Source organism: Acartia tonsa, chromosome 1 (genome assembly GCF_053477335.1).
Source record: "Acartia tonsa isolate MP-2025a chromosome 1, ASM5347733v1, whole genome shotgun sequence".
NCBI lineage: Eukaryota > Metazoa > Arthropoda > Copepoda > Calanoida > Acartiidae > Acartia > Acartia tonsa.
The window spans coordinates 36828412-36847142 of record NC_137260.1 but is presented as its reverse complement, the minus strand read 5'-3'; the positions used below and the strand labels follow the sequence as shown (position 1 = coordinate 36847142).

Genomic DNA, 18731 nt, shown 5'->3' with positions numbered 1-18731 from the left:
CATTTCATTTTATATAAAATTCTTTAAATCAAGTTTTAGAAATGCTTTCATTATGCTAAATTATTTAGAACTTGCGTCGACTGCACCACTAAAGGCCTCTTCGGGCACTTGATGTGGGAGTGGGGGATGAATATTTTGTGAAGGGGGAGGGGTGTTGGATTCATTTTTTTCTCTCTTGGAGGTTGGTTTAGTCTAGGGGCGTTTTCTCTTGGAAGGGTAGGATGGTGGTAACCTCCCCAAAAATAAGTTATTCATAGGGCCTATGAGAGGCTAGGTTCAGCGGTTAGCGAGATCCTTCGGTACACACAGACAGAGTGACACACAGACACAGATCCTGTTAAATTATTATAAGGGTAATGTTAATATTTTTTTTCTACGCGTCTATGGTCTATGCGTCACACTGTTGCAACGTGACAATGTCTTTTCAACAAAAGAATATTTTATTCGTTTAATATCATTATGTGGATACTGTATTGAGTATGTTGATTTTGCACAAGTATCACACATCAAAGTGACATTGGTTTTGGTTTGGGGTTTATTGTCCGTTTGAATGGGCTAGTTACTGTATGTTATTCAGGCTATTTGAGGCTCACCGTAGTAAAAAAAGAGCAAAGTCAAGGACTTTGGAAGTCAGTAATATTACTTTGAAGATAGCTGGTGTAAGGTATTTTAGTAAAGTCATTGAAAGTTATTAAAATTTTAAGTTACAATTTTTACACTATAAAAAATATAAATAGCTTGAAAACTGCAGGTACAGATTAGGTAACGGCACTTACAGATTAGTTAACGGCAGGTACAGATTAGGTAACGGCAGGCACAGATTAGGTAACGGCACTTAAAGATTAGGTAATGGAAGGTACAGTTTAGGTAACAGCAGGCACAGATTAGGTAGCGGCAGGTAAAGATTAGGTAACGGAAGGTACAGATTAGGTAATGGAAGGTACAGTTAAGGTAACAGCAGGCAAAGATTAGGTAACGGCAGGTAAAGATTAGGTAACGGAAGGTACAGATTAGGTAACGGAAGGTACAAATTAGGTAACATCAGAAAAATTTTCTGCAGTCGTACGTTAGCTGCATAGACGCACTTTTCTTCGGCAAATCAGCAATCACACCAACAATCACACTGTCAAATCGTACTGAAATCCATGGTTGACGAGCCTAGATTTTTTCTCGGTTTCACACCCGACTTCTGTTAGAAAAGAAACAGAGAATGTGTAAATGTTAATGTTTTTTTAGTTTACTTTTACAAGGAAAAAGAAAATAACATTGTATATCAATGTTTATTTAGTTTATTGGTTGTTTATCCTCTAAGTCTCAGAAGTTTCAGAAAGAGTTTTTAAGGATAACTTATAGTTTTTAAAAACTTTAAATAATTTCTAAAATTATAAGGTCATTTAAATGGCCCTATTTTTATTTTATATACAGAATGATTTAGAATTGATTTGTTTAGTTTCTATAAGTGTTAGTAGTGGTAAAGTTTTTTTTTAAATTTCCCTTTTATAGTATAAACTTATCTTTTTTGTAATGTGTTTTCTTTTAATATAGCAACTCTTAGTGAGCAATATTTTATGTTATATTGGATTATGGTTAAGATGGTGTTTCTGCTTAGAAGTTAAATTGTAAACTTAATACGTACCAATACAGTAAAAATACTTTTGAAATTAGGTAAAATGGAATCCATTTTTAATGATGGTTTATAAATTTGATAGAACTATAGTTTTAGTATTTAAGGCTTATTGATTAAAAACCATAATTCATATATGTATATCTATTGGTATTTCCAGCTTTTGCAACAGCCAACCAAGGTTATAAAAGTATCATACCATGCATAAAATTATGTGAATATGTTAATATTTTTTGGCAACCTTATGTTGAAATGCCTATCTATCTATATTTTTTATATTGTCTGATTATTGTAAATCCTGTTATAATAACGTAAAAAAAATCAGTTGATTTTCGATTACAATAGTGGTAATATCTGACATATAATCGCAATGTGCTACACAATATTTTACTGTTTACATAGGACACCTATGTTAGGCTTAGTACATGGAAGTGGGGTTGACATAACACCGTTCTCTTGGGACTTCTCCCCTCCCCTTCTCTCACAACAGAATAGATCAGTTCTAAAATAATGTATTTTTAGGGAATTATTTCTATACTATTGCTTGTTCAGATAATTTCCTGAGTGGTGGTGGGGTTGGGGGAGGTAAGAAAAATTTTGACACTCCCTTAAGATTGAAAATCAAATTACCTAACTTTTTGTAGGTTTTGCAAGACCTATGACAGGCTGCATTGTAAGGCTGGCTGAACCATATTGGTTCAGCTGTTAGCGAAGTTCTTTGTTACATACAGTTAGACAAACATTCACACACTCAGACTCACAAAAATCCTGCAACTTTAGCAAATTAATTATTTTCAGTAGTGACGGTCTGCCGGACAAAGCTTAGTCATAAAGAAGCTTCGCGTTCAAAAAGAAATAGATATATTTTTTTTTAAAGAAGTTGTATCAACTTTTTTTTTATGGCTAGCCGGTTCTTTTAGTAAGTAGTAGATGTAAAATTTTTCATAGAATTCAGATATGCAATCGGTTTTTTTGTAGACCTCTTATTTTTTAAGTAATTTAAGTTTTTTAAAAAAATAATTAAGTCGGTTTTAAGGTACTAAAACGCAACAAAATAAAAGAAGAAAATGGCCAGTAAGAACAAAAATAGTAAGATCTTTAATTTGACACCTTACTTTTAAAATTCTGTTGAGTAATTATTGAAAAAATCTATTTTTTTAACCTCGGTTTAATAAAAACTTTAGACCTAAATATTTTCTCAAACAGACATAAAAAACATGGGTTCATATATACCTTTAGAATCAGAAAAATATTACGAATCCATTGTAAGCAAAATTGAAAAAAAGTAAAAAAATAAAAAAATATAAAAATGGCCAATTGTATTTTTTGTTCTGGCAACACTATCGTCTTCCCTTTTTTACCCCCTCTTTACCCCCTCTATACCCCCTTCCCATTTTTATACCCAATTCAAAAGTTAAGACGTTGCCTGTACAATATAATATGATATTTTCATATAATTCCTTTTATTGTAGTTTATATACTATATTGTAAACTTTTTTTTTCAATTTTGCTTACAATGGATTCGTAATATTTTTCTGATTCTAAAGGTATATATGAACCCATATTTTTTTAGTTGTGAAATGATAAAATTGAGTTCAAAGTTTTTATTCTCGTGGGTTTAAAAAAATCGATTTTTTCAATAATTACCTGACAGAATTGAAAAAGTAAGGTGTCAAATTAAAGATCTTACTATTTTTGTTCATAATGGCCATTTTCTTTCTTTTTTTTGTTGCATTTTAGTACCTTAAAATCGACTTAATTTTTTTTTTAAACTTAAATTACTTAAAAAATAAGAGGTCTACAAAAAAACCGATTGCATATCTGAATTCTATGAAAAATTTTACATCTACTACTTACTAAAAGGACCGGCTAGCTATAAAAAAAAAGTTGATACAACTTCTTTAAAACTATACTGATTTATCCTATCCTCCTTATGTAGATTTTAATATTAATGTATTTTTAACTTGTGAAATAAGATTTAAAATTTACAATCTCGAGTTTTTTAACAAAGCAATTTCTGTTTCATTTTCCTAAATGGTCATTTGTTTTTACTTTGATCATGAGTAGTGCAATCAAAAGCTAACTCCTTTGCTAATAAAGGCTCTTAAGAGTCTATATTAATAACATCAAACATTGAACAAATTAAAGTATTGAGTATTTACTATTTTATAGTAAACTAGCGGCTTCGCCCCTAGCCTCTAGGGGCTTTGCCCCAAGAGGTAATTTAAAAAAATAAAAATAAAATTAAGTACCAAAGGTGCTGCCAGTAGTTTTATGTGAAGAATTCCTGTAAAAACATTGTTCCTCATATAAGAATATGTAACTAGGTAACTAAAAAAAAAATGGGGGGAATTTTATTTTTTGGGGGTTTGGGGGTGTCCCACGCCCCAAGAAAATAGCCTAAAACCCCCACAGGACCAGTAGGTATATTCCCTGAAGAGTAGAATCCGATCGGTTCAGTGGTTACAGAGATATAAAGGGACGGACGGATGGACAGACATCATTCTACTTTGTATTATAGATGAAATAATAAAGCAAATATAAGAAATATATAAATTTGTAGGTTTGACTTTAGCAAAATATTTAACAACACATAAGTAAGATGTCTGAAAAATACAATTATTGCAAAAAATCTTCCTAAAATCTAAAATGCTTGGAAGAAATCTATTACAAAAGGGAGTAAAAAATAACCAAAATATGATCTACAGTTTTGTAGCTAAGTTTAAATAAATGCCAGAAAATTCAGAGTCATAATATAAAGGAAAACATTCGCACACAAAACATTTTTAAAATTTTTTAACCTTTAAATTACTTTTCGTTTTCCATTTTATAAGCCATTTATTTTTTTACTTTCATTAGATAAATTTTGTCCTAAATGTTTGAGTAGAATTTGTTGACGGAAATTGTTGTAATCATTTATTGCGATTGCCCCAACCCATTGCATCATTACCTATCCTCATATGAACCCAAGCAAAATAAAAACAAGGATGACAACATCCATAATTAGCGAAGCACGCAAAATATGGATGGAAGTAAGGAGAAGGAGACATAAAGAGCATTTGTGTAAAATCAAGAATAGATTTTTTGGAGAACGAAACCTTATATCTTGGAGCGTTTCTCACGTATTTCTTATATTTATATTTTTGTAGCATGACTGACAAGCTGACAGACAAAGTAAATTACATACTGGATGCAATGGATGTAATGAACCTAAACAAAAAATTCACCCTTCTCTCTTTAATTGTTTCCGATAAAATCACATATATTTTCCCATATCGTTACGGACTGACTGACGGCCGGACAGACGAAGTGAACTCTAGTTGTAGTTGAATAGCAACCAACTTTATGAAGGTTGTTTATTTTACAAAGACAAATAATTTCCTATTTGTTAATTTTAAAAAATATATTTTTTTTCTTTCGTTTAGGAAGTGTTATCTATAATACAAAGTAGCTTGATGTCTGTCCGTCTGACCGTCTGTCTGTCTGTCTCTTAGGATCTCGGTAACCACTGAACCGATCGGATTCTACTCTTCTGGGAATATACCTTCTAGTTCTGTGGTGGTTTTAGGCTATTTTCTTGGGGGGTGGGACACCCCCAACCCCCCAAAAAATAAAAAACCACCCACCAAAATTTTTTTTTACATTTCAGTAACTGCTGATCAAATTGGGCTATACCCTTCTGGGAATATACCTACTGGTCCTCTGGTGGTTTTAAGCTAATTTCTTGGGGGGTGGGACACTCCAACCCCCCAAAAAATAAAAAAATCCCTACTTCCAAAATTTTTGATGTTTAAAAATTTTTCTAAACAAAAACCAGTAATTGGGGTGGGGGAACCCCACTGCAACATGGGGCGAAGCCCCCATGAATCCCCCCCCAAAAAATATATTTTTTTAATTTTAATTTTTGTGTATGCGAACAACCTAGGTTTAATTTTTACGAATTGAATTTTTTTTGTACAAATGAAAATTTTTGTGCATAAAGCGCACAACCTGGGTTTAATTTTACCACAGAGTAATTAAACAAAGAATATTTTTTTTTGAATATTTCTATTAAGGGGGGTTGACTTTCCATAACTTTATAGGGCGAAGCCCCTAGAGGCTAGGGGCGAAGCCGCTAGTGTATAATACAATGTAAGATCGTATTCTGTCTATCTGTTAAGGTTTTGCTAACCGTCGGACTTATTCTGCTTTTCCGGGATTATACCTAATCATCACAAAAATCAGTTGATGATTTTATTAGTGCCTTTTGTGACAAAAATTAAGTGTGGGGGTTTACCTAACGTCTTTTTTTGTGTGAGGGCATTGACGAAGTCAATAGTATCTCTAAAAATATTTCAATTTTTCAGAATAATATTCTTGCAAAATAGATAACATTTGAAAAATTAAAGTAATAAGACAAAAATGCTAAACCTTAGTATAACGAAAAGTTGATGTTATGTCATCTAAAACCACTTTTATTTAATGCTATACAGTTGAAATAATCATTGTTTGTGTATGTCAACTGATAACATGTAGATTTGACAGGAATTGGTTAGCTCTGTTTTCTTTGTTCCAATAAAAGTAAATCAAAAGGTAAGTAGATGATTTGTGGGGTGCAGCTGCAGGTTTTCAACAATAATAATTAATTTTACAATAAATCTATAGTATAGATGTATAACCAGACAACTACCTGGAACCTTTTGTTGAAGACCTTTTTCGTCTGCCAGCAAATTGCTTTCAGCTAAGTTGTAGCGACTTTACTGTGTTAATATTTCCTATGCTATTGGTTGATTTTCAAAAACTCAATTGAAAGTCGACATTGGGTCCTTGGGAAGTGGAATATTCACAAAATAAGTTAGAAGCCTTCACATATAGTAACCGATCTACTTATACTTCTATCATAAAAATCCAATTAAATCCATAGCATCCATAGTAGTCCATATCAGATTAAGGATGAACAAGTCTCATTCAATGAATGACTCTTTTGTTGCGCTAAATAAATAGTGATTATAATTTTTGAATAAATGTCTACATTTCTAAGTAAATTATATTGGAAGAGTGGAAGAGTAATATCTTTCACAAAGTTTTTGATTTATTACTTATAGTTTTCTTACAAGTTCTAAGCGTTATTTTCCTTATAAATTATTATCTATATACTGGTTATTTTTCCTTAGTCATAGCTGCTCTATTCATTACTTTCAAAAAAAATTCATCTCTCAAAACATTCTACTGAAATAAAATAGGTTTTTAAAGTCTTATTGAAAATGGAATCAGTTAAAAGACGAGGATTTTCTAGGTACTTTTTTTTATAATAATAATATCTTTTTAGTAGCGAAGCTACTCTATAATTCACTATGTCCGTCCGTCAGTCCGTCAGTCCGTCAGTCCGTAACGCTATGGGGGAAATGGGATTTACTCAGCTCCTATAAAAGATAGAATGCTGAAATTTTTTAACAACATTCCCATCATTAAGGAGCACAATTGACTATAAAACATCATTGGCGGTCGGACCGCTTTTTAGCAGGTTTTAGGCTATTTTTATATTTTTCACATTTTTCTCCATATCTTCAGTGTTTATGGTCCGATTTTCAAAATTTTTTTAGTTATAGATATCAAAATTAAATTTCCCGTTGTTTAAAGAAAACAACGATGAAGGCCATACAGCCTTTTTAGCAGGTTTTAGGCTATTTTTATATTTTTCAAATTTTTCTCCATATTTTCAGTGTTTATGGTCCGATTTTCAAAATTTTTTCAATTATTTATATCAAAATTAAATTTCCCGTCTTTTAAAGAAAACAACCATGACGGCCAGACTGCCTTTTTAGCAGGTTTTAGGCTATTTTTATATTTTTCACATTTTTCTCCATATCTTCAGTGTATATGGTCCGATTTTCCAAATTTTTAAAGTTAAGGATATAAAAATTTAATTTTCTGTCGTTTTAAGAAAACAACCATAGCGGCCAGATTGCTTTTTATCAGGTTTTTGGCTATTTTTATATGTTTTACATATTTTCTCATATCTTTGTTTTTTTATCCAACTTTTTTGGGATATCAGGATCAAAATAATTTTCCCCATTGTTATGTGCATCTTTAATGTAATTTACTTTGACCATCATCATCATACAAAATAAAACAAGGTTTCGTGTTTATTTTATCCAATAAATCTATTCTTGATTATAATAAATACCCTTTAAATCTCTTTGTACGTATTCCCATCTATGATTTTTGTTCTTCGCTACTTATGGATGTTGTCATCCTTGTTTATATTCTATTCAATATTGTATTTGTATAAAATAAAAATATAAGAAAACAATATTTTTTACGATTCTTTGAATCTATTTAGAACTGATTTATTGATTTCAATTAATGCTCCATCATTGATATTTTAAATATTTCAATAATATAAGAATTTTTATTGCTATTTGTAATTTATCAGCAATTTAAATACACGTTTAACCAGACACAGAGGGCCTTTTTAGTTATCAAGTATCTTTTTAGCAATAGGTAATTCAATGGTCACCAAATAAAGAATTAACATTTTCTGTTTTGAAATACATATTGGTTAAAGAATAGAAAGCTATAGAATTGATTATCACATATTTTTTAAGGGCTCAGTAATTTTTATCATCAAATTACTTCTACTTCAAATGAAAACGTTCAAACTTTGACATAAAGGTAAATTTGTCATAAAAGTACACTTTTCATATAACCTTTTGTCATAAAAATAGTTGTCATAAAAAATATTTGTCATAAAAAAGTTTTAACTTTTTAAAGTTTGGATTTAATGTTTAAATATGAAGGCAATTATGGGTACCCACAAAAGAACATAGATTTTTAATTACATTAGAAATAAAACAATTATTAATCTATTCTTTTTCTCTTTGTATAAAATTATATTTCACTTTTACTATTGGAATTATTTGAGTGGTGGTATGAGTTTGATGATATTGGTGTAAATTGAATTTGTTCATGTCTGATGGAACCATTACTTACCACAGGAGCAGTGGTTAAAAACACTTTTATATTAAATTCAAGTTGTTTTGGACAGTGATCATGAACTATTTCTTAGCACAAATGTAAGGGAAATCGAAAATAAACACTTAAAAGGTCATGCTTACATTTTTAGGACTTGTTAATAAGGATGCTCTGCTTATACTTTTGTGTTCTAGTAATTAGTATTCCAAAAATCAGATAAATAGGATAATTAAATCCCACATAGTTTGCTGTGATAAAAGTTAAAAAGTTAAATTGACATATGATCATTCTTGTATAGAGCTGTTACGCTATCTAAATCGTACCTAACAACTACAAGAATAATCATACCAAGTCTGAAATCGATAGGACAATTCTAACACACCTAAATTAACGATAAGAGCTATTATTCGGACAAACCGACCCTAATATAGAAAACTTCGCTTCAAATTATTATTTGTATTTTAATGGGCATTTGATCAGTGTATAATTCGATGGTACATTTTTTCATCAACTTTCGCACTGTCCAAAGTTACCCTCCTGTCATTTTAGATCACTAGACATCAATTTTATGTTCCACTCCTAGAATAACTTCACTTAACGAGAGTAAAGAAAAGGAAACTTGAAACTTGTAGCAAAATAATAAAATATCAGAATATCAGGTTAAACTATTTTTCATAACCATATTTTATTGTTTAAAATGAATAGGAACCAAAAAACCAAACGACAAGAATATAATTAGCATCTTTTTGGATATATTAGAATTTAGGTAGTAAATAAATCGACATACGATATGGAATTATTTACTGACATCATGTAAACAAAATAAACAGTTATTTCCTGTATTAGTAGAATGCATACCGAGTTAAATTATATACATAACATTCATATTTGAGCTGTCGATTAAAATAGGAAATGTTGTCGATAAAGCTATATAGAATGGCTCAGAACCGGTTTAATCCAGCGAAATTTAATAAAATTCATAGCAAAAAAGTTTTATTTTCATTAGTTCATTTATTATTATTCACATTTTAGCTGCTTACGGTTAATTTCTATATGATAATTGCACTAAAATCTAACAGTGGATTTATTGTATATACACATTTTGTAAACTAAATAGACAGTCTAAAAGTGTTGGTAAAGTTTTGGTTTAGCATCTGTGCTGGCATATTTGTAAATGTAATTCTAAAAGGATAACACACAATATTTGAGTTCTAGCAAGTTTCCAAGCTATGAGAGTTGTTAGAATGGACTTATTGTATAAAGCATGTTATTACCCTTAGAGCTGTAGTTAAAGGGTTTATAATATCTATAAAATTAAATTATATATCAAATTGTTGGAAATTGTTACTTTTTTTTGCTGAAACTTAAACCAACTGGAATGCCAAAGTTTCCAACCAACAAATTAGAGAACATTTTTGTAACAGCCTAATTTAAAGTCCAATGTTCAATCCCTCCCTGATTTTAGAGGCTTGTCTAGAACTACAGCAGGAAACTGGTTAAATATTAATTTTTGTGTTTTTCAGATAATATCTTGGTCTATGTTGAAACTTGGGACATTGAAAACAGTTACAACCACTTGGCAAGTTGTCTTATTTATCGCATCTATTTTTAAACCCAAACGTGAATCTGATTGACACTAATCTTTGTCAGGTCTCTAACAAATGTGGAAAGATAAGATACAAAACTTTACACTCCTTTCTTCCTAGTTATATTTAGAATTCCAGCGGTTACTTCCCTAGACTCACAAGATATAATCTTAGTCTATAAAGAAAGTTCTTAGTTTTCTGATTAAACAAAAATTAATCTTGATTCTTAATGCAAGAATAGCTTTGTGGTCTACGGGAAAAAACAGAAAACAACCTAAAAAATTCAGTACTACTATAAAGCGTCCCAGACATCCAAATTGAATCCGTAAATACCTGATAACATAACAATACAGCTTATTTTTTATTTCTTCACTAGTAAAGAAAATCTATGTCTCAAAGGTTTTAAATATTTTTTTTTCGAAATTATTTATTTTATTACAAGTCCAAAATGAAAAAAATATGAATAGAATATAAGATGTTTTTATTTTATTTTATACCGCACAACAGTTTCTAAACCCGTATGAGAAAATAAACAATAAAATTAAACAAAATCAAATTTTAACTCTTTATTTAAAACTATGAAAATATATAACAACTTTTAATGCATATTATCAAATACATAATTATTATTTTTATATTGCTTTACTTTTTATTAATTCCATTGGTAGATTTTTAAGTACAATTAAGTAGATTTTGGGATAAAAATGAAGTAAAACAGGAAGATTAAGTTGACTCAGTAACAGTTAGCCCCTTATTTGTACATTTTTCTAGTTTATTTTAACCAATTAAAAGCGTATGAAGACTACAGTGCGGCATTGCTTCTTAAACTCTGTCGTATATTCTGAAAAAAAGAATAAATTATTATACGTTAAATAATAAAAAACAAGGATGACAACATCCATAAAAGCGAAGCTCTGAAACGATAGGACAAACGGACAATAACACTTATATAGTGTCAGATCTGAATAATCAGAATATAAATGAATAAGAGTTAAAGCAAAATTGTGAGTAAATTTGTTTAAAAACTTCTTGATACAGGATAATGTTTATGGACATACTTACATCTATAGGACTTGATTAAAGTGTTGCTTTACTTATAATATAGTTACTTTGTTTTCCTAGGAATCAGTATACCAAAAATCAGAACAATCGGATAATTATATCACATAATTTTTGTTAAAAAAGTAAAACATCAACATGTTTAAATGGACGTACGGACATTCTGGTAATAATTATAGATTTGCTACGCTTTCTAAATCGTGCCTAACTACTACAGGAATCACCCTGCAAAGTTTGAAATCGATAGGACAATTCTAACATGCCTAAAATAACGTAAAAAGCTTTTAAAAACACCCTTCACTTTTCATTTTAGTTTTAAGATGAAAAAGGAAAATATTTTTTAAAGTATTTTTTTTACCAGTTAGCTTATAGGCTATGAGAAGCTTCACGGTAAAAGAGATCTATTTCAGTCAATCGGTTAGCGAGATCCTTTGCAAACAGACACACAGATAGACATCCTACTACTTTTGTGCAGAGGCGTGCAGAATTGGGGTGTATCTATCCTCCTGGCAAAATTAAATGGGTTGGTTAAGGTGTCCAAACCCTACACCCATCTACTTTTCGCGCACCCCTCTGGCAAAAACCTCTGCACGTCCCTGCTTTTATGTGAAGATTATGGTTTGGATGCTGTAAACAAAATTTACCTGGTGGTAACAATATCATCCACAGTGCAGACACATTCCATCTTGTCCTCCAAGAATTTTCTGGTGCAAACTAAAACAAGATTAGTGTTCATGAAAACTGATGCCATTTTAAAATGAAAAAAAATACTGTTCTGAACAGATATACAAACCGCATAATTCTAACATTATATCCTAAAAATAAAATCAATATGCCTATTTTTTCAAAAATGCAAACCTTCATACTCATAAATCTTTTTTTGACCTATACCTATAAAAATCTATTTTTTGTTGTTGTAAAAACCTAATTAAAAATATGATAAATTAAAGTTTGATTCTTAGTCAGAAATACAAAGATATGGTTTCTAGTGGGATAATGCCCCACACGTGATAATAATAATAAGTACACTATACCTGAGTCCTTTCCACCATTGGTGCCTAACATTTGGTGGACCATCACATTGGGGGCGGTCTGGGTCATGGTGCTCATCACCTAGAAAATAGAAAAGTAAAAATGAATGGAATGGGTTTGAATCTCAAACAAAACCGTGTCATAAATAACTAAGAAACTGTAAATTACACTGCAACGTCACGTACGCGATGAAATTAGTTAGCAAATTGGAATTGCGTTAGCTTAAATCAGAGGCTATGTAATGCTACAGTTGGTACATGCAGAAATTTTTAATATAAATATAGCTTAACATTGACTTGATAAAATAAAAAATACTACCTTTCTGCCATCAGCGGTCAACTCCTCAAAAGGTTCTCCAATTCTAAATAAATACAAACATCATTTTCCCCTAAAATCTGAGGATAAACTCTGTATTATATGTTATAGACTAGAAAAGTCGTACTAATCCTACATTATAGAAAAGTAACTTGTGTGTTAGTTTGATCTCACAATTTTAAGGCCAGTTTAATATTGGTCCATAGTGTGTTTTAGACTCAAAAGCGGGGGGGGGGGGGGGTATTCAACAACCTAAGAGGTTTGACATTGTGAAAATAATCCTCACCTTTTGTTTTAAATTGTTTTGTATTAATAAAAGTAAAAAAACTTAGATATATGAAATTTATGACACATTTTTAGTTTGAATTAGTTAAATATCTTATTACAACCTTCTGCCTTTCATTTACTCAATGCATATCTCCTAATATAAATTTTTCTGGATTTTTAGATCGAATAAAATTCATTGCTCTATTTACAGGTTAGGATAAATAAGACATCATAGTCCTAACTCTAATAAATAAATACATATATATATTTGTATGTATGTACTTAGTATTTGTTGTTTGCTATCTTGGAATATCTAGAATAGAATCTAAAATTCAATGAATACTATTCTTTTTTAGGGATCGCCAGTTGACAAAGCGTATTTGTCATAAAATTCTTTATGAAGGAGGGGGGGGGGGGGGTTGAAGTGAGTTTTATTTGAAGAGTGGAGGTAACCTCCCCCAAAATAGGTACATAGCTTCCCTGGAACTATGAAAAGCTATACTGTTAAGGAGACCCATACCAGTTCAGCGGTTAGCGAGATCTTTCGCTAGACACACATGCACAGACAGAGAAATCACATAAACATCCGGTTACATTTATATAAGGACTTTTAAACTAAATAGTATCCGATGGATTCAAAACGTTTTCAGCCATACTGAGAAAAATTATGTTTAGCATCGAATTGCAGACAATTTCCACGAGTATTAAAATAAAAATCATAACATTTAATCGTATAGTTTTTCATTCTAATATTTACGGATATCTGTTTATAGTATGGTAAATAACTTTTGCAGGTTTAATTTTTACAAGTAATAGTGAATTAGTCGCCATGATATTGTTAGCTGCAAATTAAAGCTAATGGCTGTTTTTAGCGGCTAGGGCCTCCACTACCCTTGTCTCCTCAAAGTTGTGAAGCAAACAGAAACTTTACAATATTTAAATATCAACAAGGAACAGTCATTTCATTGTGCCCATACAAAAGAACAAAAATAGAAAAATTTTCGGAAATATATCTAAGTGCCTGTTGAGCAATGATAAACCTTTCTGCTTTTATTTATGTTATAAATAAAAAAATAAGGGGGTGAGAGTATTATTTTTTACGATTTCTAACCAATGTGGGACCTATACCTGAGGTGTCATAATTCTGTGGATCTGCGTGAAACCGTAAAGACCCCCTAACTCAAACAGAAACGGAAAAAACTACTCAAATAAGGGGTTAAAGGCCCGAGAGGGAAGGAGTCAGGTACCAAAAAGGCTCTAATATGCCGCAAACTAAATATTGATTTCTAGACTTTAGCACTTATAAAATAAACCATAGAGTTAATTTAAGAAAATATATAAGGATCATAAAGTAAAGTCTATTCTCTTGGACTGTTTATTTACTAAGTTCTACCTATGTATGTGTAGTAGGTAAAATCTCATATATACAGGGTGGGGCAAATAAGACTGGACAAATTCTAACTTCTAAACAAATAAAAATAAAATCGTCAATTTTAAAGATTTTATTGAATTTTAAAAACTGGCAAGCAAAATAGGTATATGACTAGTAGATAATTCAACAAAATCGCCACCAGCCTCAATCACCGCCTCTATCGGCCTCCTCAACCGCCGGCAGGTCCAGGTCAAAATGTACCTGTCAAAGCTGGCGTAGTTCTAATTGATAGTGGCAATGAGGGAGGTCTTTGTGGTATGGGCACGTCTATTGGTGCATGCTTCAAAGTAGCCCTAGGCCCAAAAGTCCATTGAATTAAGATCGGGCTGCTGGGAGGCCACATTTCCTTAGGAACATGAGTAACCGCCAAATTGACAAAATCCATGTTTTTGCTCTCATTTGGGCTAGGATTTAGCTACAGTGGACTTTAAGTACTCAAAATGCGTGTCTCGATGAGCTTAAGACACACAAAAATTTTTAGGTCAAATTTCTAACTCCTTCCCTGTCGGGCCCTACTGTTTGTGATTTCTTAAGGCTCAAAATCTTGAAAAATCGATCTTATTTCGGCTAGGATTGAGCTAAAATGGATTTAAACACGGCAAAATGTGTGTCTCAATGAGCCTAAGACACCCAAAAAAAATTGGGGTCAAGATTCCAACTTCTTCCCTATCGGACCCTACGTTGTGTGATTTTGCGCATTAACCAACGGCGCATTTGGAATCTGCCTTGTTGAACATTTGCGCGGCCAGCTCGGTGTACACGTCTATCTTCGTCCAAATTTTTTTTTGTGTTATAAGGTCATTACCTAAGCTTTTTATAGTGTGGTCAAACGTCCTGATTGGTCAAGTAGTTTTGGCGCTATGGCTGTTTAAAGTTTGTCCTGTCTTATTTTCCCCACCCTGTATTTTATTAAAACTTTTTACAAAGATCAGAATTGACATTAACAGTTGCTATGTAATACTCCAGTTTGATGCAAGAAATGTTTTATTGCATTTGAGTAATGTAATGGAGCTTTTTTTTTGTCCATTTTTATAATTTGACAAAACTTTGAACAATCTTTCATTAAATTTGGCTTAGTTACAACAAGATGGACAAAACGTATGAATTTCAAAGAAAAATGTAATTTTTAAAATGAAACTCATTTGACAACGATTTCCTAAAAAGATTGCAGAACTTGTACAGATTAGATTTCTCATGATGATTTTCCATTAGCTTAGAAATGATTACTACTGAAGAAAAAAGTTTATTTTTAGATCTTTTTATTCTTTATTTGGTAATAAAAAAGAAAACACTTGTAAAATATTTAAAACAAAACTGTAAGTTTTACTCGAGATAAAAAATAGTAAAATTACATTCCCAATATCTTTAAAGCCCATCCTTGTATTCTAGAAATTTATCTTGGAAAAGGTCGGTATAAGATTAAATATTCTTCCATAAATAAAAAAAAGTCAGAAGAAGGTTCTGTTTGGCTTAAACATTATTAGCTTAAAGATATAAATCCGTGACCGTGGCTCAAAACGTAGCTTATCCGCTCGCCGTCGGGAAGGTGATAGTTTCTAATCTCGGCCAGACACCGCGTCATAACTAAAGACGTTAGAAATGATTCCTACTGCTGCTATGTCAGATGCGCAACCTAAATAGTTATAATAGGAGGAATGCCTTGGCCTATAAACAGGCGCAACTCATAACGATGCACAGTTAGGACTTTAAAGATAATCAAAGGGTTGGTTGTGTGTTGGATGTTACTTAACCTAATATCCTTGGGTGTTAGAGTATCGCATCCCATTGCAAGCGGATGAAGCTATTGATTCTCTAGATGATTAGTTATAAATCCAAGGAGAATCCCGCCCTAACGAGGTAAAGTATAGAAGCTTAAAGATTGATTTGTCTTTTATTTACTTCTAACCCAACATACTAACTTGAATTTAATTTCTGAACTTTTGACAAGAGATTCAGTTTTGAATGTGAATTCACCAGCCTCCTCGGAAACGGTAACGGTAGGAGTAGACTTGTTTCCCAGCTTTCTGAAGTAAAAATTAGATTAAGATTTCTACTAAATGAATTATATGTGATACTAAGTAATTGTATGTACATTCATCCGTCTGTCATAATAGAGAAATAATAGATGCAGGTGGATGGTAATAGGATATCTCATTATGTGCATCTGTCAAAGAAGGTAAAGGTACGTGCACCATCAATCTGCAATATAACTCTCAAAAAAGCCTAGTTACTTATGTCTGATAAGATATCTAGAGTAACAAAAAACAAATAAATAAAATAAATATTAGCTTAATTTAAAAAAAAAATTTTTTTTTCAAGATTGAATAACAACCCAAAAAAGTCTAAGCGAAGAAAAAAATTGCTGTAATAAGTCGTTACATTCTCTAAATAGCAAGGTCTATTTACTCAAGGGGTTAGCGAGATCTAACCCTTCCAATATACAGACATTCTTTGTATTTTTTGTTAATTTATAATTTAAGGTAGTCTATTAACTAGTTATGTGTTGATTCTTGAGTTTATTTCTATTCTAGGAACAAAGAATAAACTCGAAGAAGATTTTCACAAGAATTTTACAGTTCTAGGTTTATACTCTTGGGGTTACATCCAGGGGCGTGCACGAAAAAGGTGCAAACACTCGCAAAAAAAAGTATAAAGTGTACAATACATTCAGTGGCGTGCAGAGGGTTTTAAGATTTTGGAATCCCACCTAGGTGTCTACCCACTCACTCAAAAGTCAAGAAAGTTATTTTAACACCCCACTTAAATTTGAAGGGGGTGTTGCTTTTTTCCCAAGGGGAGTAAATCCACTACCCATAATCTTAACAGGGGGTTGGATACGACCCCCTATACTCACCTTCTGCACGCCTTTGTACACATATCTATTGTATGGATGTATGTGAGGATTTTATGACAGGGTAAAAATTGTCGTTAATATAGCCTGCTAGCATCGAACTAGTTTATTGGTCAGGAGGGGGTGGATGGGATAAAGAGAATCGCATTATGCACTCTCTTAAGAAACTTCTTCACAAGCCCTTGTTTACTACCTTAGTTACATTGAATTTTGAAAGTTTTCCTTAAACATCTATTGGATCATATCGACATTATTGAACCACCCTTTGCATCTATTTAATGACAAATATGAAACACAACAACAAGTGTAATTAATTTATATGGGATAGAGAATTGAAGAATAAAGAAAAGCATTACAGACAGACAGACAGACAGACAGACGGAAGGAATACTTTGCCAGTATTTATATTAAACTTGTATAATTTAGCAAATGAGATGAAATTTTCCTTTATAGGTCAATCACAAAATCTTTTTAAAACTTAGGTTTTAACCCACAATAATCTATTTTTTGCTTTTGAACAATTTTAGAAAAAAGAGAAACGTATATTTTTTATGTATATTAAAATTTGTTGACGTACATGTCTGTTCTAAATTCTAAAATGAGAAAGCAAAATTTCTGCTTTCTGATGCCGTCTCTTTATACAGACATTCAAATCATATGTTTTCCAACACACACAAATCTAGCAGATAAATAATTCATATTTTCGCCATCTTTTACGTTTGCGAATTTCTAAATTCACATGCTAATACATGCAATTTCTGTCTTCAGCTGCCAGGAAAAAAAACATAATTGCCCATAAAAACTAAAGCCTAAAACTTGCCAAAAAAATAATGAATATAATTAATATTTTTTTTGTGTACGAAAGTAATAAAAATTTACCTAGTAACAAGACCAACGCCAAGGGCCTGTAGAAATTAAAGATTCTTTTAATTATTACATTTAAACTAAACTTAATTCAACTTAAGATTAAACAGCTTAAAATTAAACACTTTTCTGGCATTTCTTCTCAATAAAAACTAAATTAAATTAACAGAATCTCTCCTTCATAAAATCTTCAAAATTTTCTGATTGAGCAAGTTTCCATTTTCCAACGAATGCAGACATTTTGTAATTGTAACTTGTTGTAGTTGTTTATGTCTGGAAGAAATAATTCTTACTGCTCTACACAACTATTCACAATTCTGAATATAGTGCAACGAAACTCTAAGCATTGGGTTACTTTATATTGTAACGGATTTTTTTTAATAGCAAATGTTGTCATATCAGGAGAAGTCATGGGAAACTAAAAGATGATATTAGAGTTTAGTGCATTTTTTTAGGTTTGTCCTATAGAAAAAGTAATATAGAATATCTTAGGATTTATTAGGCATTGAACTTAGAAGTATACTGATCCCCGAAGTTTTATAAACACTTTCTTTCATTATTTGGCTCATAAACTATAAAGCCTTTTTTTGGATGTTAATTTGGCAATACAAACGGGCAGTGTTCAAACTTTTTCATCAACACTTTTAATCTACAAAAGCAGTAATTTTGGTTATTGTTTTATTCCTGAAGATCCCATTTCTTTTTATTTTGCTAACTTTTGTATACATTTTATTTGGGTGTTTTAAA

The 18731-nt window shown here is 31.3% G+C and overlaps 1 protein-coding gene across 1 annotated transcript; it reads right to left on the bottom strand.

Moving 5' to 3' along the window:
* Positions 1-10715: 10715 nt before the first annotated feature.
* Positions 10716-18265, bottom strand: LOC145318637 (myelin P2 protein-like). The gene is made up of 7 exons (XM_080160038.1): positions 18164-18265; positions 18000-18027; positions 16189-16293; positions 12574-12616; positions 12258-12336; positions 11868-11937; positions 10716-11005 (listed from the first exon to the last, which is right to left on the bottom strand). Exons 1-7 carry the CDS (start codon positions 18222-18224, stop codon positions 10987-10989), a joined length of 405 nt encoding a protein of 134 aa, XP_080016164.1. The 5' UTR covers positions 18225-18265; the 3' UTR covers positions 10716-10986.
* Between the last annotated feature and the right edge of the window lie 466 nt (positions 18266-18731).